The sequence below is a fragment of the Dipodomys merriami genome, unplaced genomic scaffold, assembly GCF_024711535.1.
Source record: "Dipodomys merriami isolate MVZ:Mamm:240054 unplaced genomic scaffold, mDipMer1.0.p SCAF_12, whole genome shotgun sequence".
In the NCBI taxonomy this organism is placed as follows: domain Eukaryota; kingdom Metazoa; phylum Chordata; class Mammalia; order Rodentia; family Heteromyidae; genus Dipodomys; species Dipodomys merriami.
The window spans coordinates 1,384,454-1,411,577 of record NW_027202493.1 but is presented as its reverse complement, the minus strand read 5'-3'; the positions used below and the strand labels follow the sequence as shown (position 1 = coordinate 1,411,577).

The following is a 27,124-nucleotide window of genomic DNA, read 5'->3' as shown; positions in this document are numbered from 1 at the left end:
GAGCTGGCTTTGAACCTCAATCCTGATCTGTCTCCTAAAAAGTAGTTAGGATTACAGTTGTGAGCCACTGGCATTTGGCAAAAATATGAAGAATACTTTTGAAATAAAATATGGCCTCAGTTGTAGAGTGAGGAAAAAAAGAAAAGCTCAGGGACAGTACCCAGGCCCTGAGTTTTTGCCAGTACCCGCAAAAAAATAAAAGATTAAAAAAAAAAGAGTGACAGTAATGATCAACATTAAGAGCTTTTGATAAGTGGCAAGGCAAGAGGATCACTGTGGGGTTTGAGGTTACTAAACTGTAAGCTGCACTGGTGCCATTTTGGCTCCTTATTGAAATACAAGTTGCTGGACTGCAAGTATTTCCTAGGCTCATGCTTGGCCTAGAGAATCAAGTTACCAAGTGATACTGATGTGGCTGATTTTTGGCTCTCATTTGGACTTAGAAGCTCTCTTAACTACCAGAGGCTTAATCATGAGATCTATTTTGCCTACTCAAAGAGCTGTGATCAAGTAAAGCAACCTTTATCTAACCACTGAACAAAAACCAGGCCTCACAGAAAAGGTATTTTCAATGAAAAATAAACGTTTGGCTTGTATACAACTGAAGTACATAAGCACTTTATTTTCTAAGGTTATTTTTGGTTCTTGTTAATCATATTAAGGACAAAAATGCAAAGACTTTTTAAAGTGAAAACTCAAGTCTCTGAAGTATAAGAATGATTTTTGAGGTAAGTCATGTCAGATGCAAAGCACAACAAATCAAATTAGCTTAAGCTATAAACAACTTCACAATAATTTTGAGTGGAGGAACAGAAGAAACCAAAACGAAATACTATAACTCAACATCCAGCAAATCCCCATTTAACTCTTTTCCATGCATAACAATGCCACTAATCAAGATCTCTTAAGGTTGATAATTATTGTCACTCTTTTTTTTTTTTTTTTTTGCCAGTACTGGGGCTTGAACTCTGGGCCTGGGTGTTGTCCCTGAGCTTCCCCCCCCCCCCACTCCCCCACAAGGCTCACACTTGCCACAGCACCACTTCCAGCCTTTTTTTTTTGTTTTGTTTTTGAGTGGTTTACTGGAGGTAAGAGTCTCACAGACTTTCCTGCTCGGGCTGGCTTGGGACCACAATCCTCAGATCTCAGCCTCTTGAGTACCCAGGATCATACTGGTGAGCCACCAGCATCCAGTATTGCCATCATTTTTGTTGAAGAACTTTTATATTTTTATTTCTGTAGCTCCTACATATTGCATAAAAATATACTAATGAAGCAAGGAGCCTAGGAAGAATAAATTGTAGGCATATAACAAAGAAGGTATTTGTTAAGGGACAATGGACTTGGTCACTCTTCTCAGCTCAGCCTTGTCACAAATATGTCACTATGGCTACTTAAGCTACAGCTGGCAGGAAGATACCTATATGAGGAAAGAGTGTGTAATTAAAGGGCAAATGATAACCTTCAATGCTTGAAGAGAAAGTTTGGACCCACCTACTAGATAGTCTAAAAACAGAGTATTTTTAGAACCAAATATTAACAAATCTTTTTGTTGATTATTGCTGGAATGAAATAGTAGTCTTGTGAAGTCATGACCTTTCTTTTCTTCCTTGTCCTCCATATAAACCTGGAGGAAACCTGTCAAATTATGACTGAAAAAGATGCAGTGATAAATAGCCACTACCTAACACACATTAGGAGCTTACTTAGTTATATAAGGTCTTCAGTTTTGTTCTGGAGCTGACCTTGAACTATGATCCTCTTACCTGTACCCCACTGTGTAGCATGGATCACAGCATCACATGGTCATACCAGCCTTGTTAGTTGACATAAAGGTCTAATTAACTTCTCCCTGCTCTCCTTGAACCACAAAATCCTCCCCATCTCTGCTTCCCAAGTACCTGGGGTTTCAGGCCAGGCCCTACAGATGGCTTCTGAGCTCTCTACACCTGATTATCAAATGCTGCTACTTGCTTGTACTTGTGCTAGGTGTAGTGCTACCCTCTTCTCCTGGCCCACCAGAGCTCAGTGGTTATGCACAACATGAGACTCAGAAAGGCTCAATAAACTGCTAAGCAACACAGGTAGGTAACTAGTGGAATGGGGCTTTAAATGTTTAAATTCACTTGGTGCCTTGTAGTGTACATGTCTCTCAGCTACACAAAACAAGGAAATAAAAGTCACTACTCTATTTTACAGCTCTTGAATCATGAGCAATGCAAGTCAATACAAGTCAAGAAGGGCATCTTACCTGGTGCTCCTGTGTACATGATGGAAAAGACATTTATTGCTATCGTAGCAGCATAGAACAGAGGAAGTGCTCGAAGACCATTGGGAACGGGGTCTTCCTACGTGATAATGAGATAGAGTAAAGTCAGAACAGAGAGCATCAAACAGACAAATAATGGAAGACACTGCTACAGCAGTTTCTCCCAAAGGGATGCGGCTCTAAGGGCTGCCTGTAACCTGCTGCATGGGCCAAGGCCATCTCCATGTAGAGAAGTGCAGTTTCAGAGCCAGCATTGTGACAGCAGACACAGGAACACTAGAGTCACATGAGCTGATGTCAGATTTAGAAACAGAACAGCACTGTTACAGACACCCATGCCTGGGGACTGAAGCCCAGAGCTCAGAACCTTCTTCAAACCCGTGAAGCCAAGTTCAAGTTTGCCTCTAATTGTCTACGGCCAGCAAATATTCTGAGGCTGTAATATTTGAGAACTCACTAAGAGGTTGAAGGACTTAGTCAACATAGTACTACTGTTATATTTTTCATAAGTCTATGGCAGAGTATGTTTTAGCTATACAAAAATGCACAGTGCTGGGCTGGGAAAGTGGCTCAGTGGTAGAGTGCTTGCCTTGCATGCATGAGGCCCTGGGTTGGATTGCTCAGCACCACATAAGCAGAAAAGAAAAAAAAAAGCCAGAAGTGGTGCTATGGCTCAAGTGCTAGTACGCTAGCCTTGAGCTGAAGAGCTGAGGGACAGTGCTCAGGCCCAGAGTTCAGGCCCCACGACCGGACCCCCCCCCCAAAAAAAATGAAAAAAATAAAATAAAATACACAGTGAATATTCTCTTCCACATACTTTTCAAAATGTCTTCTTAAAGAAAAGAATTTAATCTCCAACTATTGTAAGTTAAGAAGAATTATGTGTTTTTATCTAATAAAGTATTTGTAACTTTAGGCTTTTGTGACAACATTCTCTCAATGTAATGCAAGAATGGACTGCATGTGTTTGAAGTTAACCACATCTGAGAAACAAACACGTAGGATTTCCTGAGTCTCCTCTGGCAGTTGTCATGGGCCCCCTTCATCACTCCCATTCAGTAGGAAGTAGCCAGAACACACCTCAATGCCCTCAATGTCTCAACAACAGTCAAGGAAAACTCGGGGGGGCGGGAGGGGGGGGAATAAAGGAAAGTATCAGCCAACTGGTTCAGGCCAGCTTGTCCCCATCTCAACCAGTGGCCACCATCCAGGAAAAGGTCTTGGGTCTTGCCATAACCCAAACTGGCCTTCCTACAAGCCACATTCTGTGGCTACCACCTAGAGGGTCTTACTTTTTTTTTTTTTTTTAACAAATCAATCACTATCTGAAAAATTGCCAAGAGGGAGGAGAAAAAGGTGGGAGGGGCAATACAAAACATTTGTTGAATAACTGGTTTCCTGGTCCCACTGCTCACTCTGCTGAGCGCCCTTTACTTTCTCTTTACTAAATAACCCTTATCAATTGTGCAAAAAAAAAAAAAAAAGTAGGATTTGTTATATGGTTTGCTTGCATGGCTGGTAGTCTACCACTTGAGCCATGCCTCCAGATTCGTTTTTTTTTTTTCTTTTTTTTTTTTTGATTTTATATTATTTTATTTGAGAACATACTGTACAGAGGGGTTACAATTACATGGGCAGGATAATGCATACATTTCTTACCAAGCATTGCAGCCTCCTCTTTTGTTTACCCATCACCTCCCTTCCCAGCCTCCCCCCTCCCCCCCACCCAATCATACTCCCCTCCCTCCAGATTCGTTTTTTGTTGGTTATATTGCATATGGAATCTAAGCAGACTTTTCTGCCTAGGCTGGCTCCAAACCATCATCTTCTCAGTCTTACCCTCCTGAGTAGGAAAGATTATAGGTATGAGCCACCAGTGCCTAACCAGAATTATAGTTTTAAGCAGGCCCACAGAGGATTTGTGAAGCACTCACATGGGCCAAGAACTCCTCAGTGTAGCACTGACACATAAATGTTACAAAAATAACCAATAATAAGAGAATGTTCTTGTAAACTTATATGAACATGTTGCCTAACATCAAGATAAAAAGGAAAATTAGGTGTAGAAACTGAGTTGAGTTCTAGAATTAAGGATTAGCAAAGACAATGTGAGAGACACATTGTGTGTCCAAAGATGAGGCTTTTTGCCGTCCTTAGGAACTGATGGCTGCCAGGTGCTGGTGGCTCACACTTGTAACCTAACTGTTCAGCAGGAGGGTGACATCTGAGAAATCATGTTTCAAAGCCAACCCAGACAGGCAAGTCTGTGAGACTCTTATCTCCAGTTAACCATCAAAAAAGCCAGAAGTGGAACTGTGCTTCAAGTGGAAAAAGGGCCAGCCTCAAGAGAAAATGCTAAGGGGATAGGTCTACTCAGGCCCTGGTTCCAAACTTCATTACTGGCAGGCAGGCAGGTATGCGCACACATGCACAAATTATCTTGACAGTTCTCAAGAGGACAGGCAGTGAGGTAAAGGAAATGTAAGGGCAGGAGCAGGACATGATTCAATTGACACAACTGTGTCGTGCTACAGCCAGGATAAAGAAGAGAAGGAAAGAGAAAACAGCAGGATGAATGGGCTGTAGCAAAGATGAGAGCCAGGCCAGTGTGCCTGAGCCAGCATGATGAACCCACAAAAGGACCCCGGGATGAACTGAAAAAAAGATAAGAGGATTTTCTGATGCTTATGACCTCTGGCTTCCAAAACCACTCAATAGTGGGTTTTTTTTTAAGGTAAAAAAAGTCTGAGTTTGTATTTTTAAACTGAATCACTTTATATTTTCCCAAACATCCTACTCTTTTTTGGTAGAGCATGGGATGGAATTCAGTACCTCACTTGTGCTAGACAAGTGCCTAGCTAAACTATACTCCTGACCAAATAACCTACTCTTAAAACTTGAAAGAAAATATCTCATTGAGACTCGTCTCCTTTTTTGTTCCAGTTTTCCTCCCGCTCTTTCTTTCCTCTCTGTCTATTCCTATCGGTCTCTCATCCAGGCATCCCTCAACTCTCTCTTACCAAATATTTAACAAGTGTCTTTAAAATACTAAGTATACTGGTATACAGTAGTAATTCAGACTGTCTTAGTGTCCATCCTCACAGACTGTTCAATCACACAGGCAGGTAAATGAACATAAAATGAAACACTGTACCATGCACCACACATAGTGCAACAGTGAGAACACAGAGATGTAGGAGTAAAAACCAGGTAACCAATCACTGGTGGTCTCCCAGGAAGTGACACCTGAAGGTAGAATCTGAGCAGAGGAAAGAAAAGACTGAATGCATGAAAATATGAGTGTGTGTTCAAAAAGAAACGTACTCATTACCTGACTATGTAACCGCAACCCTTCCGTACATCATCTTAACAATAATAAAAAAAAAAAAGGTGGGGAGTGCGAACACTAAAAGCCCTGAGAAGGAATGGTGAGAAATGAAATAGCAAGTGTGGACTTAGACAAGAGAAGAGTCCCTTCAGTTGAATAGTAGGCAATGCCAGGAAAAAAGAGCTTATTTTCAAGCAATAACAGTTGAAGGAAGGCATATATAGATACGCTCATGTGAGTGTGTAACTGGACTCCTGAAACTATACATTCTACCATACTGTAGAAACAATACATTGCCTCATAAGCATATACAGTTGTGACAGTTTAGTTACCTGCATGTGGTTGTTTTCTGAAAATATTTGAGATGAAATGAGGTGTATGACATTGTCACTGTGACACAGCATTGGGCTTCTAATAAGAGCTACTGAACATAAGGTGTTACCATAGTGCCTAGGGGATGGGATGGCTGAAATAACAACCAGTGACGAATGCTGGGTAGCATGCAGTGTGACACGTGTTAGGTAAATGCTGGACATGGTTCACATCCTCAGCAGCTTGGAACAGGAATAGCGACAGAGCTCATCACACTATGTAGCATGCAGTATGAAATTTTGAATTTTCCATTTAATATTTTTAGACCATGGGTGGCTGTGGGTAAGTGAAATAGCAGGAAGTACAATATAAATAAGGAAATACTACTATACAACACAACCAAAGGTAGACTTTATGGCTAATAAAACACTGCAACAAGTCAACCAAGAAGACATGTTGATAGTTTTAAGAATATAATATATAAACACACATAATGATGAAATATGTCAAAAAAGTTGATTACAGAGAATATACAATGGAGGTCACTAACAGAGTAAGAAGGAAATATGGAAGAATAGTGAATAATGGGTACAAAAGTATAGTTAGATAGGGAAGTAGTTTGCCACAGCTGAGATCTTCAATGTCCCCCTAAAGTCCCATATTATTAAAGGCTTGGTGTCCAGTCCATGGGACTAGTAGCTGGTGATCTGGGCCTAGTAGAATGAAATTAGGTCATTGAGATCACACTCTTAAAGGAAATGTGCCCTTCCTCTCTTTGCTTCTGGGCACCATGAGGTAAACAGGTTCCCTTCATCATAAACTCATGCCACGATACACCATGCTATCATAGGCCCAAAGCAAGACAGCCAAGTAACCATGGACTGCAATCTCTAAAATTTTGAGCCAAAATAACTTTCCTCCTTAAAAGTTATTATCTCATGATGTTAGGAAAATGAACCCTTAGATATGTATTTAAATGTTCTTTCATGTATTTGTTTCTAACTCATTTATAAGATTATTTCTTTGTAGCTTTGTATGTCCCTCCCCCACAGTATAACCCCTGCTTTCACTATAATTTGTCAGTATAATTTGTGGAGGAGATGGGGAAAAACAAGTTGTTTAAGGATACAGGTGGACCTGATGCAACTATGAGAAGTACAAGTTGTCATGTCAAAAACGAACTTTACAACTTTGGTGCGGGGGTGGGGGTGGGTGGGGGGGCGGGGGGAGGCTGGGAAGGGATGTGAAGGGTAAACAAAAGAGGAGGCTGCAATGCTTGATAAGAAATGTACTCATTATCTTGCCCATGTAATTGTAACCCCTCTGTACAGTATGTCCACAAAAAATTAAAATTAAAATTAAAAAAAAAAAGAAAAAAAAAGTTATTATCTCACGTATTTTGTCACAGAGATGGAAAGTTGCCTAAGACAGGGCTCTAATGTTACAAGGCACAAGAAATCAGTTTCCCAAAATAACTACTGAAGTATTTGAAGGTTCCAAATACATAGAAATGATAATATTTAAGGAAATGTAAATGCTATTACTCTGATTTGATTGATATATACATAAATTGAAATTGAACACTATCTCATACTTTATTATATTCATTTGAATTAAGAAAATAATTTTAAAAAGTTAAATAAAAATAATCATTTTTAAAATAATACTGATCTCAAATTTTATATCTTTAATCTTATATGACAAATGTATCCCCTGTATTTCTTTTTTTTTCCCCAATTACTTCCTCAAATTAAGTCATTATTTTGAGTTCATTTTATCTATTAGCAGGTACCTTTACATTTGGGTAAGGAGATTATCCAGTTGCTTTTAGTGATTAGTCAACTTCAAAATCTTAACATCATCTCATTTTATTTTATTTAGCAGTCAGGAAGTGATTATCTTTCATTTTTGAGGTCTAAGCACAGTTCCAGGGAGTGCTAACTAAGGAAAGAAGTCTCAAACTGAGTGCTAGTGTATGTAGGCCACTGGACACTTCTCTGGGGTTCACTCCAGCAACTTAGATGATAAAGCATGACCATAACTCCACTTTTAAGGCCCACTTAACAATGTGAATGCAATTCTCTTTCTAACTCCACCCAACATTAATTTCTGCTGAGCAGGACCAAAATTAGTTCTGAAATTTAATTTAAAAAATAACAGCATCCCTTACCTTTTTTAAGATGAACATTCTGATCAGTACAAACAGCACGCCAGACATGAAACCAGACAACAGTGGAGATATAAACCAAGAAGCAACTGAGTGATTAAAAAAAAATCTAATGAATGTTAAAATTCATATGTAATTATGGTCATGTTTATATAACACAATAATAACCAATATATTACATACATTAATAAATATTCTCAGAATTTTTTTTTACCTTAACTCAGAACTCTCCTGACTTCACTCATGCATAGCTCTACTCTAGCCATGTATAACTGGTTGTACTGCCAGGTCAGTAGATCACTATTCTTAAATTTTAGATTTAGAGACAGACTCCTTTGCTTCCCACTGAACCCTTTACCTGCTTTTCTTATCAATACATATGGAGACCAGGAACTTGATCCAATAGTGAGGTTATTTAAAAGCAGGCCACTTTGTATTTCCTTGCCAAGACCAGCCTGGTACTTTGATTTCTGACACCTAACAACTAGAACTCTAACTTTAGCATCAAGCCTTGCAGCTCCAAGCTATGGCTACACAGTATAAACATCTTGGAGGGAGGGGGGGTTAATAATCCGGTTATATTCTTGCTCTAACCCTAGAATTCTGATTGATTTTAAAGGTTTAGAATCAAGTCTAGCCATTAATATTTTTTAATTGCTCCCCTGGGTAGTTCTAACATTAGAGTTGAGAACTGAGGTTCCAGATCTAATGCAGTTTCCCTGGTGGTCTGTGTTCCTGCTTGGCAGGTCAGAAGCCAGTGTGACCTACAGCTTCTGAGGCCACAGTGAGCCTGATAAAAGACTGAACAGCCAAAAGCTAAGAGATGGGGTGAAGGAGTATTTTTACAGCCAGATGGGTTGGCATTACAGAGTTGATTTATAAACTGACATACTGCAGAGTCAGGAAGTCAGTTGTTAGATTTGTGGAAATGGGTACAGGCCTACAAGGAACACTAGTGCTTCTCCAAAGAGCGTAGACCGGATCATCTCTTTGTGTGTGTGTGGTTGCGGGGGCGGGGGAGGCGGGGAGAAGAGGGCTAGACCACTACCATCCATGTCTCTACTACTTGCTTTTTGCTGATTAATTGCAGATAAGATATCTCAGATTTATCTGTCTGGGCTGGTTTCAAGCTAAGATCCTCAAATCTTAGCCTCCTCAGATCTCAGCTAGGATTACAGGCATGAGCTTCTTTCTCATGCTTAGTTTGGATCATTTCTTGACCTCAGAGAGGTAAATGACAACAGGCTTTACCATGATCACAGATACTGACTCCTTGAGATTCAAGGCATTACCTTTACTCAAATTTATAGTCTTTCTCTGACTTCTACAATGATTTAAATAAAAATGTTCTTTTGCTTGGAAAGGCTAGATATTGATTTTCAAAGCTGGATGATGATGTAATGTTTTTTAAAGAGAAGAGTTAAAGAAGTTCACAGTTCACAGTCTCTAGTAAGAGAAATTTACAGGGAGACTGCATTACCCATATAATGTAGGTCTTCTAAACCTTAACATTTTAAGGGGAAAAGCACATGATAAAAACAACTTTTAATAAAACTTACTCTAGCAAAGGTAATTTTCCTTCTTATAGGTAAAAGAAAATGGCAATTACCAATCTTGACAAGCTCCATCCACTGCACACCCTTTGTACCAATTGCAACAAGTGAGAATCCTATAGTGGAGCCAACAATGCAGTGAGTTCCTGAAACTGGAAGTCTCAGGAAGGATGCAATCAGCTGCCAAACGGCTGAACCTATAGACAGAAAGATTAAAAAAAACAATCAGACATAAAGTAGAATCTGAGCCGACAACCAAGAGAAGAAATCCAAACTTGTTCTCCACAGCGACATCTCCCAGTTTAACTTCCTATGGAGTTTATTTACAAGTGCTAAGGTCCTTACAAAAATCACTCCACTTTAGTAAACCTTCTCAACACAGCAGGTAATAACTGTTTTATAGATTAATAACAAGATTAATAGATTATAGATTAATAACAAGCCTGTCCAAGGGTGCAGTTGGGCTACAATCAAGCAAGAAATAAAGTTTCTACTATACTTAGGAAAGTTTCTACTATACTTAGGAAAGAAAGGAAAATGACTGAGGGGAAGTTTTGTTACCATGCCTTTCATAATGAGGACTAGTGACAAGTTAGTCTATGTATGAGAGCACACTACCTTAGTACTTTTACTTAGTATTTTTATTATCATCCAAGAGTTATACAGAGCTTGCTTTTTGATTTTTGCCTCCTACAAGAAAAATAACCAAGACTCTGCTGGGTTTCTTAGGAGCTTCAAATGTGGCTTTGTATACTTTTACCTCCAGTCCATCATTCTTTTTAGGCTTCATGTTTTTCTAGGCTATAGTTCACCTCAGACACTTTCATAAGCAGATCAGATTTTGCAGTGAGTATTAAAAGCATCAGCTGTGAGAGATCACTTTTGGGGTACTTGTTGAAAAGCTTGTTCTGAACTGTATGGGAATGAAGAGGATGGCTGATAAGCTGGGCATATTATTATTTCCAATTAGCTCTGGAAACCTGGTTGCTTGGCAACAGAAGCAACTTTAAGCAGACCTCTGCATTTCCTTCAAACCTATCTGAACTACTGAAGGGTCATTTATGGTCCCAGTTTGTGAAGCAATGCGGACAGCTGATCCAACAGAGGTCGGGGCTGCTGACCTTTGGGCTGAAATCTTTGAGCTGAAGCCAGCTGTGACCCCATGTGTATCCTTAACACTTGTGCTGGGAGATGAAGGGGTTGTTACGCTGCCAAATGGTGATAGGCTCCATGGCTGTATTTGGGTTTTTCCTGGACAGTTCCTTAGGACTTACCTCTGAGGACTGGGCTCCACAGAGACTGATTGCTTTTAAAATGAAAGCAGACCTATAATCCTAACACTAAGGAGACAGAGGCAAGAGGACTTGAAGTTCTAGGCCAGCCTGGGCTACATAAATTCTGAGCCAGTATTGGCTATAAGACCTGTCTCAAAAAACAAAAACAAAACAACAAATCAAACAAAAAACAAAACAAAAAAATACTTTACCACTTTAATAGTGTGTGTGTGTGTGTGTGTGTGCGTGTGTGTCCATGGCGCATGCGAACGCGCATGGGACATGCCTGGGCTCATACTCAGGGCCTGGGCACATTCCCTGAGGTTTTTTGCTCAAAGCTAAAGCTCCACCACTTAAGCCACAGCTCCACTTTCAGCCTTTTGGTGATTAATTGAAGAGTCTCACAGACTTTCCTGCCTTGGCTAGCTCCAAATTGTGATCCTCAGATCTCAGCCTTCTGAGGAGCTAGGATTACAGGCGTGAGCCACCTGCATCTGGCTCCCCACCCTTTTTGCAAATTCCTCCAGTCATATTTTTGAAGGCAGCAAGAGAAACTTTCAGGAGCAGCTTTCAGTAAGGAAAGTCTGTGAGACTCATCTCCAATTAACCACCAGAAAACTGGAAGTGGCGCTGTGGCTCAAGTAGTAGAGCACTGGCCTTGAGCTGAAGCTGAGGGACAGCGCCCAGGCCCAGATCCACAACTGACAAAAAAACAAAAAAACCAAAAAAAGCAGGTGGGAATACTGGAAGAAAAAAAGAGGGGCCAGGGAAGACTGAAAAGATGAGGAACTGATGAAGGTAAGTGGGACTACAAGTGAGAAGAAGAGGAAAAATGGGATGTCTTATGTGAGGTAATGACATCGCACAAAGAGGGAACGGATAAGTCATGGGATGGATGAAACCTAGGGAAAGTAGGAGGTGGACATGCCTCAGGCAATGACAGAGCTAAGGCTCAGGGTCACACTGGAGGGGACCGCTAGGTGTGTGTCAGGGCGGGACACAGTGGAGCAAGCTGGAGGGCAAGCAGGGCTATGAAGACTTTAGGAGGATTGTGCTCAAGCCAATGGTTTCTTATGCTAGGATGAGTGCCTCAGAGGGAGAAGATGACAAGGTCTGAATTCCCTGTAAGATTTTGGAACCATTAGTGGATTCATACAAAGTAGATTGACTTGTTTTAAAGCTGAGTGACTCTCAAAATGAAGCTTGAGTGGCATTAACAATTCTTCTACTCAACCAACTTATTTCCAGCACAACTTTATCAGAAAGCACAGAGACCTATGGCTGAAGAAGTTACTAAGAAAATCAAGAAAAACAGAATAGAATAAAAGGATGGGCAGAGGGAGAAGAATTAGTAGACTTTAGAAGAGAGAGGGAGAAGTCAAGATCTGAACAGAATTAGCTTTTTGTCCAATAATGACCACCATATTAAATTCACATAGCTCCCATTTGTAAGGAATTCAATTTAAAAAATCTAGGTAACATACTTTTTTTTTTAAGAAGGGGTTTTGAGAGTCATATACCCACACATCAGAAAAAAAAAAAAAAAAAAAACGAGAAGAAAAAGAAGAAAGAAAGAAAAAAACCAAAGCAAACAATCTTTGTTATTCAAGCAAACCTCAAATTGCTTTGGTAAACCCAAACTATAGTTGAGGTAAAAATCCTTCATTCTTTCAGTAAAGAGCCAAAACTTAAAGGAGTGGGGTGGGAGGAAGACTAGAAACTGGAGAAATTATACTAAAAAATTAGTAATTATAATAGTAGTTATAAAAAAAATTAGTAGGTACATGAACTCAGTTCACAAAACTGGGTCAAAATGAAACCCTCCATATAGCCTCCTAACAAGGCTCCTACAAGCACAGCATCTCTTTAAGTCTTACCTAACAGGAAAGCTCCAGCTAGGCCTTGTTCTATCAGGATTTTTCTTTATTTCTTTAATACTTTTAGTAAGTCTTGTCCATATTACAACTGGCAAGGAAAACCTTAATTTTATTTTAATATGATTAAACCATAGTTATCTATACATGAATATCATGGATGAACTTAATAAAATAGTTACTTTTTTTTTTTTTTTTGTCGGTCGTGGGGCTTGAACTCTGGGCTTGGGCGCTTACGCTCTTCAGCTCAAGGTGAGTGCTCTACCACTTGAGCCACAGCGCCACTTCCCGTTTTCTAGTGGTTTATTGGAGTCTCATGGACTTTCCTGCCCGGGCTGGCTTTGAACTGTGATTCTCAGATCTCAGCCTCCTGAGTAGCTAGGATTACAGGTGTGAGCCACCAGCACCAGGCTAAAATAGTTACTTTTCTAAGGGAAGTTTCAATTAATTTGACTACACTGAGAAATATATACATAAAAAAGTAAGTAAAATTTAGTAATTACCATAGCTGTTGACATTAAAGCAGCCCTGGCTCTTCTATCTGTGTAACATAAAATATTAGAACTAGAAACCTCAGATCTTGAATTACCTGGCTACTGTACCTTTACTATTAAATACCTTAGCGTATCTTCTGACTAGGGGGCCTTCAATTGACTTATCTACAAAAAGATGGTGGGTTAACCTTCTCCACATGCTGGGTGCTTAAGGAATGCTAGTGACAAATGACTAGGGACCTGTAAAACATGACTGTGTTCTTGGTACACCAGCATCTTACCTCCCCCTGCAGGACTCTTCCTTTAAAAGGAGATGTCCTGTTGAAAGCACAAGGTGGTGGAAACCATCTCTAACCTCTTTTCCCTAACCAAATTACCCATAAAGATCAGCTGTCTGCTGTGACGGCATCTCTACCTAGAGGCAAACAGAGAGAGTCCTGTCAGCTGTACTTGGAGGTTCCTGCTTTGAATTTTCTTTCTGCTATAATAAAGGCAGAAAGGGAAGGCCTACACAGGGCTTCCTCTCTTAAAGTCACTATGGTAATGGAGAAATCACACTGTCCACCCAGCTAATTTTACTCACATTATCACTCACCTCAATTCTTCATCTGGGCAACTTATACCTAGTCATAAAGGATAGACATACAAGTGATCTTTTAGCCAGAAAGGAAAACATGCATATCAAATAAAGCTCCAAGGGGATAGAATCAGAAAATCCAAACAAAAGCCAACAAAAACATTACAAATAATGCAGAAGACCAGAATTTCTCAAAACATAAGCACTTGCTTAATATTCATTTGGTAATGGCTCTACAGTCAAAAAGTCAAATTAATAAATACTAGCATTTTCTTTGTTTGTTTCTTGGTGCTGGGACTAAACCCAAGACCTTGTTCATGTGTTCACTCACTAAGCAATACCCAAATCCAAAAAGTATTCTTCTTTTTGTTGGTGGTGGTACTAAGGCTTGAACTTAGGACCTGGGCCCTGTTCTTTAGCTTTTTCACTCAAGGATAGGGGTCTGCCACTTGAGCCATAGCTCCACTAAAAATATTCATATTATTTTGCAGTGCTGAGGGTTGAACTCAGGGTTTCATGCATGCTAGGCAAGTATATTAATTACTAAACCCCAAACATTATTTTTTGACAACTACATTTTCAAAATAGTGCATTCTGATGAAAAAAAGACAAGAAAAAATATGAATCAATATGTATGAAAATTTTATAGGTAAAAATTTTAAACAAGTCAGTGCTGGTGGCACAAACCTGTAATCTAGTGCTCAGGAGGCTACATCTGAGGATCATGGTTTGAAGCCCGGGCAGGAAAATTCAAGATACTCTTATCTCTAATTAACCACCTAAAGACCAGAAGAGGAACAATGGTTCCAGTGGTAGACCACTAGCCTTAAGTAAAATAACAACAACAACAACGATAATAAAGCTCAGGAACAGTATCCAAGCCCTGAGTTCCAGCCCTTGGACTAGTACATATGAAAAAAATAAAACAAATTCACATACATATTACTTCTTTAATAACCTTGAATAATCTAAAACAAAGTGCTATTCCACAAATCGTACTCATTTATTAAAAATCTATTTTAGCCACTTAAATTGCTAAATATTTGACAGTACTTTCTTGTTATTTAAATACTTATAAAAACCATAATTACTCTAAAGTGAAGAAGGCAAAAATCAGTAAAAACATAAAACCAAAACCAGTTTCTAAAAAGTTGAAACAAGGGTCCCACTTACAGAACAGGCAGAGGTAGCAGGGAGGCAGGTGGGTGGCCATACCTTCCCTTGCGGTAGGATTAAAGCTACTCACCAACCATTGCACTCACTTCCCCAGCCATAAGTGTTTTTACTGTCTCGTTGTACAGATTCACATCAATGATGCCTTTACGGATAGTCTCTCCTACTTTGGCTCCCAGTAGCACAGAGCCAATAGTTTCAAATATTGATGCCAGAATGCACGCCTGTCTCAAGGTCACCACACCAGAGCCCACAGCAGTACCGAAGGAATTGGCAACATCATTTGCACCAACAGAAAATGCCAAGATGAAAGCTATAATAAAACCCAAAATGACCATCCACAAATATTCATTCATATCCATTCTGGAAGATGAATTCCAAGGACTTTTCTTTCACAGAAATATTTTAAATAAACAAAGCTTGAGGTTAATAAGTTTGTAACACTGAGAGTTCTTGTAAACAGTTTGCTCTGGAAAGTGCCAGGCAATGTTGGAGCTGGAACAAACTGCTAACTGTTGGTTTTCAAACTACTGTCAGTACAGTTCATTTGGTTGTGTTCAGTCAGCGGTAAAACACATTCCATATTTTTTCTCTCAGACTGGGAAAGCTGTGATGTTGCCTCCTGTAACAAGAAAAAAAAAAGAATAGATCAATTACCTACTGCACCTGTAACATCTTGTTCTTTCAGAAATAAATGTTTGAGCCTGCCAATAGGATCTAACTTCAGCATGGGATAGATCTAAATATAAAACAGATTTATGGCAGATTACAATTACACTACTCTCCATATCAACCAAAAAAATAAAAAAAAATCAAGTTTCTGGACTGTCAGAGCATGATGCTCACTGTTGACTGATAATAGGCCAGTCTTATTAGGTAAAGTTTTTAAAGCAACTTGAAAACATATTTAGCCATGGTTTTCGGTCACATTTGTTCATTTGCTTCAAGTGAATAAAACACAGAGAAAAGAGCTATTAAAATTGAGTATTTGAAAATGTGTGGATTATCCCTAGTTCCTTGGAACAGTGATGATGAATCTGATTATGTGTTGCCATAGGGTGTGACCACTATCTATCTGCATTTTACATGAGGGCATGAACTCTCTGTCTTATGAGTACATCCTACAACAATCTCTGGATCCTATCACTTATGCAGCAATGATGAAAGTGAGAGTGGAAGGCACTCCATGGAGGTGCAGAGAGAGTTGGAAGATGTACTATCCCACATTTTCTCATCTTGCCTAGGAAAAAAGAGGCCTCACCATGGCTAGCAAAACCCCTGCCCATCCAGCAGCTCACTATCCTGGGCTCTTCCAGCCCTCACTCTGGCTTCTCATTACTCCCTGAAAAATCTCAGGGCTTTGGTACCCTAGGATCCTTCTGCCAGGGAAAGTCCTCCTGATAGCCACACAGCTTTCCTCTCACTGCACTGAGGCTAGGGCCTAGAGTAAATCCTAATCAGTATGTTGAATAAATAAGAAAGGAGTTTCCGGGCTGGGAAGGTGGCTCAGTGGTAAAGCGCTTGCATGGCATGCATGAGGCCCTGGGTTTGATTCCTCAGCACCACATAAGCAAAAAAGAAAAAAGCCAGAAGTGGCGCTGTGGCTCAAGTGGTAGAGCGCTAGCCTTGAGCTGAAGAGCTGAGGGACAGCACCCAGGCCCAGAGTTCAGGCCCCATGACCGGACACAAAAAAAAAAAAAAAAGAAAAAAGAAAAAAAGAAAGGAGCTTCCCTTTGCCATAAAACACACTTTGCAGTATAAATGTTAATTAAAAACCTTCATCATTACGATATCCTGTTACTATCTAATCAGGAGACCAAACTTGTATATTTTTTCAATGATGCTAGGCATACAATATGGTGTCTCATAAACATGGTTTCTTCATGCTTACTGAATTGAATCAGGCTCATATTCCATGTCACATACACTATAATATTTTGGTCAGTCAACAGGTATTTAGGAGGAGTATGTGTGAATTTTTATAGACCTTGTGATTATGGCAATGTTAACATTGGCTGGGGTGTAGATCACAGGTAAGCCCTTACCCAGCATGTGCAATGCCCTGGTTCAATCCCCAGCACAGAAAAACAAACAAAAAACACCAAAAGTTAATATACTAAAATGGTAATATTAACAGTAATGTAACTGATGATTTCCCCCCACCAAGCTATATACTGCAGTTACATATTTTTCAAATGGAAATAACAAGTCACCAAACTTACTAGGTAATATCAATGTCATGTTATAGACATAGAGTTAATAGAAAATATACACTGACAGTTTTATCATTTTCTAAGACTTATAGCCAATGCAGTTTTAGAGATAACAAGTATGACAAATGAGATACCATACTCAAGGCAAAAAGATAATATTCAATTGAAAAAGGTAATATTCAACTGAAAAAATTTTATTTAGCATTATGATAGGCACAGTAAATCTTCAACTAAAAATCAAAATGACAATGAATGTTATCTATTTTAAAATATACAAAGATTCTTCATGAAATCTTGACAGTCTAGGCTGCCAACAGGGAAAATAAAGACATTCAGTACATTATTTCTTGGAAACCTCCTTTGTACAGTAGCTGGAAATACAATGTAAGTGAAATGAAGGTGGTCCAGGCATGTATGGGACACAATGAAGGAGCAGACACTAAACAGATAATCACATAAACGTGCACCTCCAAACTGGTGATGGTGCCACGAAGGACACAGGTTGGGACATGAACTTATCTGAGAGTACAGTAAAGGCCAAGAATTCAGACAGCTAAATTCAGAGGAGTTGAGGTCTGTTAGGTATGATGTATGAAAGTATACTGACAGCTTGAAAAGTAGAATTTTGAAGGTAGAAAACAAATTAGTAGGGAAATACTGACTCTTGCAATAAATGATATAGAGGCAACATGTCACTGACCAAGTATCTGAAGGGGGAAAGTGTTAGATAGCTATCTCACAACAAAATACACAAAATATTTAAATGAACAAAAACCCCAAAAGAATTCAAAAGAAACATATAAATATGTACTTAATATTGGATGGAAAAATCTACATATGACATACATGCAATTAATAAAAGGAATCAAGCTAGAGAAGTGGCCCAAGTGGTAAAGCACCTGCTACTAAGCACAAGGCTCCAAGTTCAAGCCCCAGTCCTACCTTAAAAAGAAAAAAGGAATCAATATATATGAGAGGCAAAGAAGACTCAAATGTGGGAACAACACAGGAATGTCATCTCTCTCCTACAGCAGTGAATTTCAACAAAAATGCAGTACCGTTAACAATTTTCAGTCAGTGCCTTGATTCTTTCCAACTCCCCTAAAGGGCTTTTTATAAAAACAAAACAAAATTACTGCATAAAAACACAAAAAAATACCTAGAACAAATTTCTTCACTCTCTCCTACTAGAAAGTCTTCTTTATGGCTGTAATTCATAGGAATAAATGTCACAAGACATTCTTCAATTTTCAAAGAGCACATAATTTCTGCACTTGAGGGACAGTAAACCTGCCTTATTCACTGACTTATTACATACAGTTCTGATGAAGTATGGTTAAAAAAAGGTTAAAAATCAAAAGAAATTTTTAATTCCGTTGATAAAATGAAACTTTCAGTCTTGTGTTATCAGTCATGTTTAAATTGTTGTGTGATCTATTGTTTCTGCCCTTTATTTTGTGAAAATATGCCTCCCCAAAAGCAAATGATACCCTCAAAGCAAGGTAACAGTGAGTATGTTTAAGTGATAAATGTGAAAACCTGAGATCTGTTAAGCTGTGAAGCATTATGGGAAAAATGAATAACACATTTGTAATACAGAGCTGAATTCTCCATCCTGAACACGTATGGGTTTTCCTCAAGGGTGGTCTGCTTGGAACCATTTGCATGTAGATACCATGGCTCTATTTTATTCTAAAATGCACTAAAGGGTTTATAAACTCCTTTTCCCATATTTGAAATATGTTAACAAGATCCTCCCTGTTTTTGTTTTTTTTTTTACCATTACCTTCGATGCCTATGGGACAATATTCTCAACTTTCAATTCTTCCTCCTTATCCTGTTCCACTATCTCCACAAGCTGTACTTTTTTTCTCTAGGCCCAGTAAGGCCCCTCATAGGACCCTTAAGTGTTAGAGATCTGTTTTTTATTTTTATTTATTTATTGTTTTTGCAATGCTGAGGATCAAACCCAGGGCTTGGCTTGTACATGCTAGGCAAGTGCCCTACCGCTGAACTCCACCCCAGCCCAAATTGCACTGTAACTTCTTTTAGTGAGCATCAGATATAACTTGGCCTTAACCCAAACTGCAAATTTGAATTTTAAAGAAAAATTGAAAACAAATATTCTTACTTGTTACTGGACAAATTTACAAACTGTTTACTATTATCAGGCCTGGGCTCTGTCCCTGAGCTTTTTTGCTCAAGGCTAGTGCTCTACCACTTGAGCCACTTTTTGGTGGTTAATTGTCTCACAACCTTTCCTGACCGGGCTGGCTTCAAACTGTGGCTCTCAGATCTCAGCCTTCTGAGAGGCGAGGATTATAGGTATGAGCTTTCAGCACCTAGCTACAATGTTCTAATTTAAAAGCAGGAGGATTGGAAAAATATGATAAGAAACACATTTATGCCACATGAAGTTTAGATAAGTGGATTCTGCTGTGGAACACTGCTACATGTAACAACCAAAGGATTTTGCAGTTTTAAAGAATGGCTCATAGTCAATTTATAGTTCATGAGGAGTTTTTACTTGAAATTTCATGACTCAGATCAAGCTTTTCCTCCAAGATCATGTCCCCCATGCAGAGCACCATGGTACTGAAACCCAAAGAGCTTGACACCCACTCTCTAAAAACATAATTCTACTTTCCTTGAAGCTGAGTGAAATCTTGAAATATGAAGGCACAGATATCTCTTCAATATGTACTCTGCTATACACACTGGTAGAGTGGACTTCCTCAGACATGAAAATTTCTATCTTTTCCTAATAATACTGAAACAAAATGGAAGATTTACTTTTGGAATCTCATTTGCAGAACAGCATAGCAGAAGAATGACTTTAAAAAAAAAACATTTACCATGTGGATCTTATAATAAGCAGTTTCTAGTAACATTATTCAAGAAAACATCCACTTTGTACTTTCAAACTTAGATGGAATCAGCACCAATGCAGCTCTGAGACTTGCCTAACTACCTCAAATATCATATATCATATTCCCAAATATGCAAAGTACTCACAGGAACCTGAAAAAGGGCAGAAACAAAGAAGAAAGTAAAAAAGGGAGGGAAAGGAAGGGAAAAGGAAGGAAAAAAGGAAGAAAGGGAAGGAGAAAGAAAAGGGAGGAGAAAAGGAAAGGAAGGAAAAGGAAAGTGGCATTAGAAGGAAGGGCAAGACAATCAAACAAATGTCAGATCAGGCTTGGAACATAGGCACACAGAGACTGCAGCGCACTGACAGGTGAAGTGAGAAGATGGCATATTTTCTCATGAGGAATGGCCATGATCACATAGCCTGAGGTGAACAAGAAAGCTGACCTGAGCAAGCAAGCTGAAGAGTTGAACCCAAGGTCACTTTGCTGATATTCTGCCCCTTTATCTTCTTTTCTCTCTTAGGCTTAAAAAAGAAACATTTGTTCATATTGCCCAGAAAAGAGAACCCCAGGTTCATTCTTGTCCAGCAGGCTACTGGCTGTACTAGTCTGGGCAAATCACCTAAATGACTGAAAAATAGGTAAGATGGGACATAACTACTAGTTATGTGCATGGTAGAAGTGTTAACATGGTGACTTTTAGTATCATTAGCAGATAAAGCCCTGGGCATGGTTGGGAGTTGGGGCCTAATCCTACCGCTGCCAGTAATGAGTAGTTGAACGGGTGACTCAAACGCACGCTCTAACTCAATTTCATCATAATGGAGGTGGTGACAGCAAATGTTCTTTATAAAATTACTGTGAAGATCAAATCTAATTATGTACAAGTGTGTTTTGTACGTTGTGGTGTAACTCAAGTGACAGGGCTTTATGTAGTATTACTGTAGACACAAGAAAAACAAGGACCCAAGCCCTCTTAATCCATGTCCCTTCCTCTTAGCTACACAAGGATATCCAGGTACCTCCCCTGTCCCTGCTCTAATTCCTCCATGTAAAAACTCTGGACTTGTCCTTAGTTAAAAAGTGACACATTTACAAGCAGAAATGGTCAGATAAGTTGATGTTAAGCGAAATGAACCCCAAGGTAAGGACTCAAATGTTTTTTCTTTCTTGCTATTGTTTCTAACGTATTTATATTTCTTTGTTGCTTTGCATGTCCTTCTCCCACAGTATAACCCCTGTTTTCACTGTTTTTGATGTTGGTATAATTTGTGGAGGGGAAGGGAAAAACAAATTGTTTAAATAGGGATACAGGTGGATCCATTGCAACGATGAGATGTACAAGATGTTATGTCGAAAATGAACTTTACAACTTTGGCTTGGGGGGGGGGGAAGATGGGAAGGGGAAACAAAGGAGGAGGCAACAATGCTTGATAAGAAATGCACTCATTACCTTGCCCATGTAATTGTAACCCCTCTATACAGTATTTTCACACACACACAAAAAAGTTTTCTGAGAGGTGGAGGGAATTGAAGAGGTAAATATAAAAAGCCCTGCTTCCCCGAAACAGCTTAAAATGTAAAGCTATGTTGGAAGATAATTAGCGGTTTCTTACAAAACAAAACTTATGCTGACCACATAACCCAGAATCTTCATAGTGAGGTCTATTTATTCCAGATAAATGAAGATACTTGTCTACACAGGAAACTTTTTGTCTACATCTTGAGTTTTACTGCTATACATATCTGTCCAAACTAATGAAACTATATACTTAGGGCACAGAGCTTTATTGTACATAAGTTAGGCCTCAATAAAACTGATCTGAAAACAACACTGGTCAAAAAGGGTAATGTCTGCTTTTGATAGATTTCCTGACCTATATTGCAAGCTCCCTTCCCCCATCAGTGAAGTCCCCTAGGATTCTGTAACACAAAAAAAGGGGGAAAGTTATCTTTCAAAGAAAAAGGGAACTTCCATTCAGATACAATAAAACTAGTTACTTTAACCAACCAATAAAGGCTCAGGGACAGGTCATAACACCATATTTAAACAACAGCATCAAGGGCAAAGGGCAAATGCAGATCAAGTAGTTAAGGCACTGCCATAACATTGCAAACATGCCATTCCACTGGGAGCGATTCACAATATAACTCTTCCAAGGCTGGAGGTGAGAGATGGGCCTGCTGCGATTCACAATATAACTCTTCCAAGGCTGGAGGTGAGAGATGGGCCTGCTGCTATGTTAGAGCACTGATCTTCAAGCCAAGGACTGAGCTTCCATGAGGAAAAAGAACACTGGGCCTTCCATGTTGACAAGTCTCCAACATACCATCAGTGGGCTGGGAAAGTGACTTAGTGGTAGAGTGCTTGCCTAACATGCATGAAGCACTGGTTTCAATTCCTCAGTACCATATACACAGAAAAAGCCAGAAGTGGCACTGTGGCTCAAGTAGTAGAGTGCTAGCCTTGAGCAAAAGAAGCTCAGGGACAGTGCCTAGGCCCTGAGTTCAAGCCCCAAGACTGGCAAAACAAACAAACCAAAAGAAACCCAAAAAACAAAAAACCAACCCAACAACACAGAATCCCCAAGATGTAAGCATATGTATTAACATTTACATTTAGGGCAAATACAAACAGCAGCTGGAAATTACTACTGTGAAGGCCCACAGATGGAAGCTTCTGTAATCTTGACTTGTGGGCCCTTCATCGACCAAGTGCTTCAAGGAAGTCACTTAAAGTTTGAGAATAAACAAGTTACAACAAAAGTGTCACTTTCGTGGACCACTCCAATAACAACCCTAAAATTAGTTCTGGAGAGGATCTGCAGTGTCTGTGGTATAGGTAACGTCCTTTAATACTATCACCCAGGAGTAGTTAGATATGGTTTAGATAAGTCTAAGGAACACCTTTATGTCACATAGGAAGTAGTTTTTATAAACTTGCCAAAACTGGGTCAGACGATTCACAGTTCTAGGATCTATCCTCAATGAGGAATACCCAGCACAGTTGTCTTTATGGCATTAACCTCAAACATTTAAAAACACATGCAAAGAATTCTAAAAACGGGCAAATATCAATGTGAAAGATGTTTACTACAATGTCATTTATTATAATTGCAAAAAGGAGAAAACATCTAAGAAAATACTACCCACTTCTGGATATGTAATAGTTCATAATCACTAAAATAAGACAAACTGTGAGTTCTTCATGACATTAGCACATATGAATGCTAAGTGAAAAATGATTTGTTTAAAACAATGATATCAAGAGGTAAATAGCAGCTGTGTATATGGATGCATATCTATCTACAATCCCAGCTACTCTGGAAGTGTTGGAATGTCCCAGTCCAAGGCTGGCCTAGGCAAAAATGGAAGATGCTATCAAAAATACCTCAAAGTAAAAAGGACTGGGCATGTGGCTCAGGTGGTGGATCAATTGTTTTGCAAGTGTGAGAACAATTAGAGATAAGTAAGTGGGGAAGTTGTCCTCGCACTGAGAATGCAGTTCCAGGGGAAAAGATCTCAAATATATCTAAGAGAACTCATCCGCAAGGCTGAAGAAACAACAGTGCCTTCTCTAGATATTCTTCACTTTTGCGGGGGAGGAGGTGGCATTATCCAAAATTTTCTACTCTACTACTTTTAGCACAGGAAGACCATTCAATACTACAAGGGAAAATCATTAAAAAAAAATAATAAATAAGGAATGTTCTGGCCTTGCCTGGCCCCTTCTCTTAGCCTGTACTTTGCAGAATCTGCAAGGTCTTTCTTAGTCACACACAAGCCTTTTCTCACACCTTTCCTTCATCTTCATCTTTCTTATGTGCCCCTTGAGGTTTAGGCACTATCAGGACCAAACTGAATAAAGTGTACCTTTCTGGTGCCAACAACTTTGCAGGCCTTTAAAAAAAAAAAAAAACAACCATTAGCTGGGCGCCAGTGGCTCAGGCCTGTAATCCTAGCTACTCAGGAGGCTGAGATCTGAGGATCTTGGTTCAAAGCCAGCCCTGATCTTAGCTATGGTAAATAATGCTGCAATAAACATAGTTGTGCTGGTAGCTTTAGTGTGGTCTTGTTTGTAAACATTTGGGTAAATGCCCAAAAGTGGAACTGCTGGGTCATAGGGGAGCTCTATGTGGAGTCTTTTGAGGACCCTCCATGCTACTTTCCAAAGTGGTTGAACAATGCCCCTCAGTAGATGAATGGATCAAGAAAATGTGGTATATATACACAATAGAATTCTATGCCTCCATCAGAAAGAATGACATTGCCCCATTTGTTAGGAAATGGAAAGACTTGGAAAAAATTATATTAAGTGAAGTAAGCCAAGCCCAAAGAAACATAGGTCCCATGATTTCCCTTATTTGCAATATCTAGTATATGTATGAGTCAAGCAGAAAAGGTCAGATAAGGTGATGTTAGGAAAATGAACCCTAAGATAGGTATTTAAATGTTTTTTTTTCTTTCATGCATTTGTTTCTAACGCAATTATAAGATTATTTCTTTGTTGCTTTGTATGTCCCTCCCCCACAGTATAACCTGCTTTCACTGTATTTAATGTCGGTATAATTTGTGGAGGGAAAGGGGAAAAACAAGTCATTTAAATAAGGATACAGGTGGACCTGTTGCAACAATGAGAAGTACAAGTTGTCATGTCGAAAACGAACTTTACAACTTGGGGGGGGCAGGGAGCATTGGGTGGGGGGGGGAGGGAGGATGGGAAGGGATGGGAAGGGTAAACAAAGGAGGAGGCTACAATGCTTGATAAGAAATGTACACACTATCTTGCCCATGTAATTGTAACCCCTCTGTACAGTATTTTCACAATAAAAAAAAAAATTAAAAAAAAAAAGCCAGCCCAGACAGGAAAGTTTGTGAGACTCTTATCTCCATAAACCACTCAGAAAACCAGAAGTGGTGCTGTGGCTCAAGTGGTAGAGTGCTAGCCTTGAGCTGAAGAGCTGAGGGACAGCACTCAGGCCAAGAGTTCAAGCCCTAAGACCAACAAAAAAAAATCATTGAAGAAGCAACCTATAATTACTCGTTTTATTTCTTGTTCACAGAATTAGAGGATCAGAGAACATCAAAGTTTGAGGGAACCTTAGACATCATCTAGTCCAGTTTTGGTAATTTTGAAGACATGCTGGTCATAAATGAAGATGAAAGTGATTCTCTAAGTACATTCTCCAAGCACAAAGTCAGTACGATGCTAGGAGGAACTCCCAAGCAGTGACATTCCTATTTGACATTTATAGACCTTTTTCTTTCTTCCTTTCTTTTCTGAGATGCTTTTGCTATATGAACCTTGGCCTCACTGTTTTTTTTTTTTTTTTTTTTTGGTCAGTTGTGGAGCTTTAACTCTGGACCTGGGCACTGTCCCTCAGCTCTTCAGCTCAAGGTGAGCACTCTACCACTTAAGCCACAGTGCCATTTTCTAGTGGTTTCCTGGAGATAAGAGTCTCAAAGACTTTCCTGCCAGGACTGGCTTTGAACCATGATCCTCAGATCTCAGCCTCCCGAGTAGTTAGGATTACAGGTGTGAGCCACCAGTATTCAGCCTGGCCTCACTTTTGATCTCTTGATCTTCCTGTCTCCCTCCCAAATGCTAGGATTATAGGTATATGCTACCACTACTAGCTTATAAGACATTTAAAAATATTATCTTTAAGTAATTGTACGAAGAGTTTTCAATAAAACAAGTCAGTTTTGATGATAGTAGTTCCTATCTGGGAAGCTGAGATCCTTGGCCTATGCTGGGGTAGGAGGGGAGGGACTACAAGGTGAGATGAAGAGGATGGATTACAAAGATGGATATAGATCTTTTGTTCTTGGAAACTTATCAAGGTCATATGATGGTTTCAAGTCCAGTCCAACTCTATTATTCTTCAACAACTAGAAACCATAGGATTGGAAAGAGGCAGTTTCGCCTGCAACTGAGAACCACAAGGTTCTCCTGTGGTGAGAGTGCTGGAAATTTCTGATCCTTCCTCCAAGATCACTATGATGGCCTTTGTAAACTTACAGAAGGTGAACAAAACTTACTTTGTGTCATCTAAAGTTCTACTTTAGAAGGTCTGGGCCTTCTGTACCCTTTTCTTCCCTGGCCACACTCCTATCTTCCCTTCTTCTCTCTTTTCCTCCCCGGCCTCACTCCTACTATCTTTCCTTGTGACATTTAAGTATAGGTTTGGTGTTCTTTAGATATTTTCCACCCAGCCTGGCCTTTTCCTTCCTGAGGAGGTACTACATAAATCTATTAAGGAAATATATTTGTAATGGCTAAGAAAATAAACAATTAAAACGAGAAAGTTGATTTGGCACAAAGAAAGTTTAGTAGTTATGATATGACTTGATGGAAAATACTTTAAGTTGAAAGGTTGCCTCAGGAAGGTGATGGACACTGAAGGTGTGCAAGTGTAACTGGAATGAGGAGGTAAAACTAACTAAATGGGCCACTGCAATCTGAAATGAACCTCCGTTGAAAATGAGGAATTACCTGCAGAAACAGGTTTTAAAATTGATTGCTGCTATGCAAGCCTGTTTTAGGTTGGATGCTGGTTTGTTTGTTTGTTTGTTTTGTCAGCTATGGGGCTTGCACTCTGGGCCTGGGCGCTGTCCCTCAGCTCTTCAGCAAAAGGCTAGCCCTCTACCACTTGAGCCACAGGGCCACTTCCTTGAATGCCATTTGAAAGCAAAGTGTAAGAATGAATAGCCAAGCTTTATACATAGATTCTCACTCTAAAACAGAAAAGGCTGGTTGGCATATTTCTCTACTGCCTGCCCTTTTGTGTACACCATTGATGAACTCACCCTGGCCCTGGGTTTTGTCTTTTTTACTCAGAACCCAAAACAGATTTTCACAAACAAATTGCCTAACATATGAAATGTCTGTCAACTTTTAAACCTAGGATCACTAGTTCCAATGCTGTGTTCTAGAGTGTGAAGCAGTTTGGCCAAGTTCCAAGAGCTATATTGGGGAAATATTTTCCTCTCAGCCACAGTTTAAAATGGAACTATGCATGT

The 27,124-nt window shown here is 39.4% G+C and overlaps 1 protein-coding gene across 4 annotated transcripts in view; it reads right to left on the bottom strand.

The window, feature by feature from the left end:
• Slc20a2 (solute carrier family 20 member 2) overlaps positions 1-27,124 on the bottom strand; it is a 98,908-nt gene that overhangs the window by 22,926 nt on the left and 48,858 nt on the right. For all 4 annotated transcript variants that reach the window (XM_070016070.1, XM_070016068.1, XM_070016069.1 and 1 more), the window contains 4 exons: positions 15,095-15,643; positions 9,686-9,826; positions 8,080-8,165; positions 2,252-2,348 (listed from right to left, as the gene is read on the bottom strand). In XM_070016070.1, the coding sequence (XP_069872171.1) occupies positions 2,252-2,348; positions 8,080-8,165; positions 9,686-9,826; positions 15,095-15,383 (613 nt within the window). In that variant the 5' untranslated portion in view covers positions 15,384-15,643. The remainder of the gene's footprint in view (positions 1-2,251; positions 2,349-8,079; positions 8,166-9,685; positions 9,827-15,094; positions 15,644-27,124) is intronic.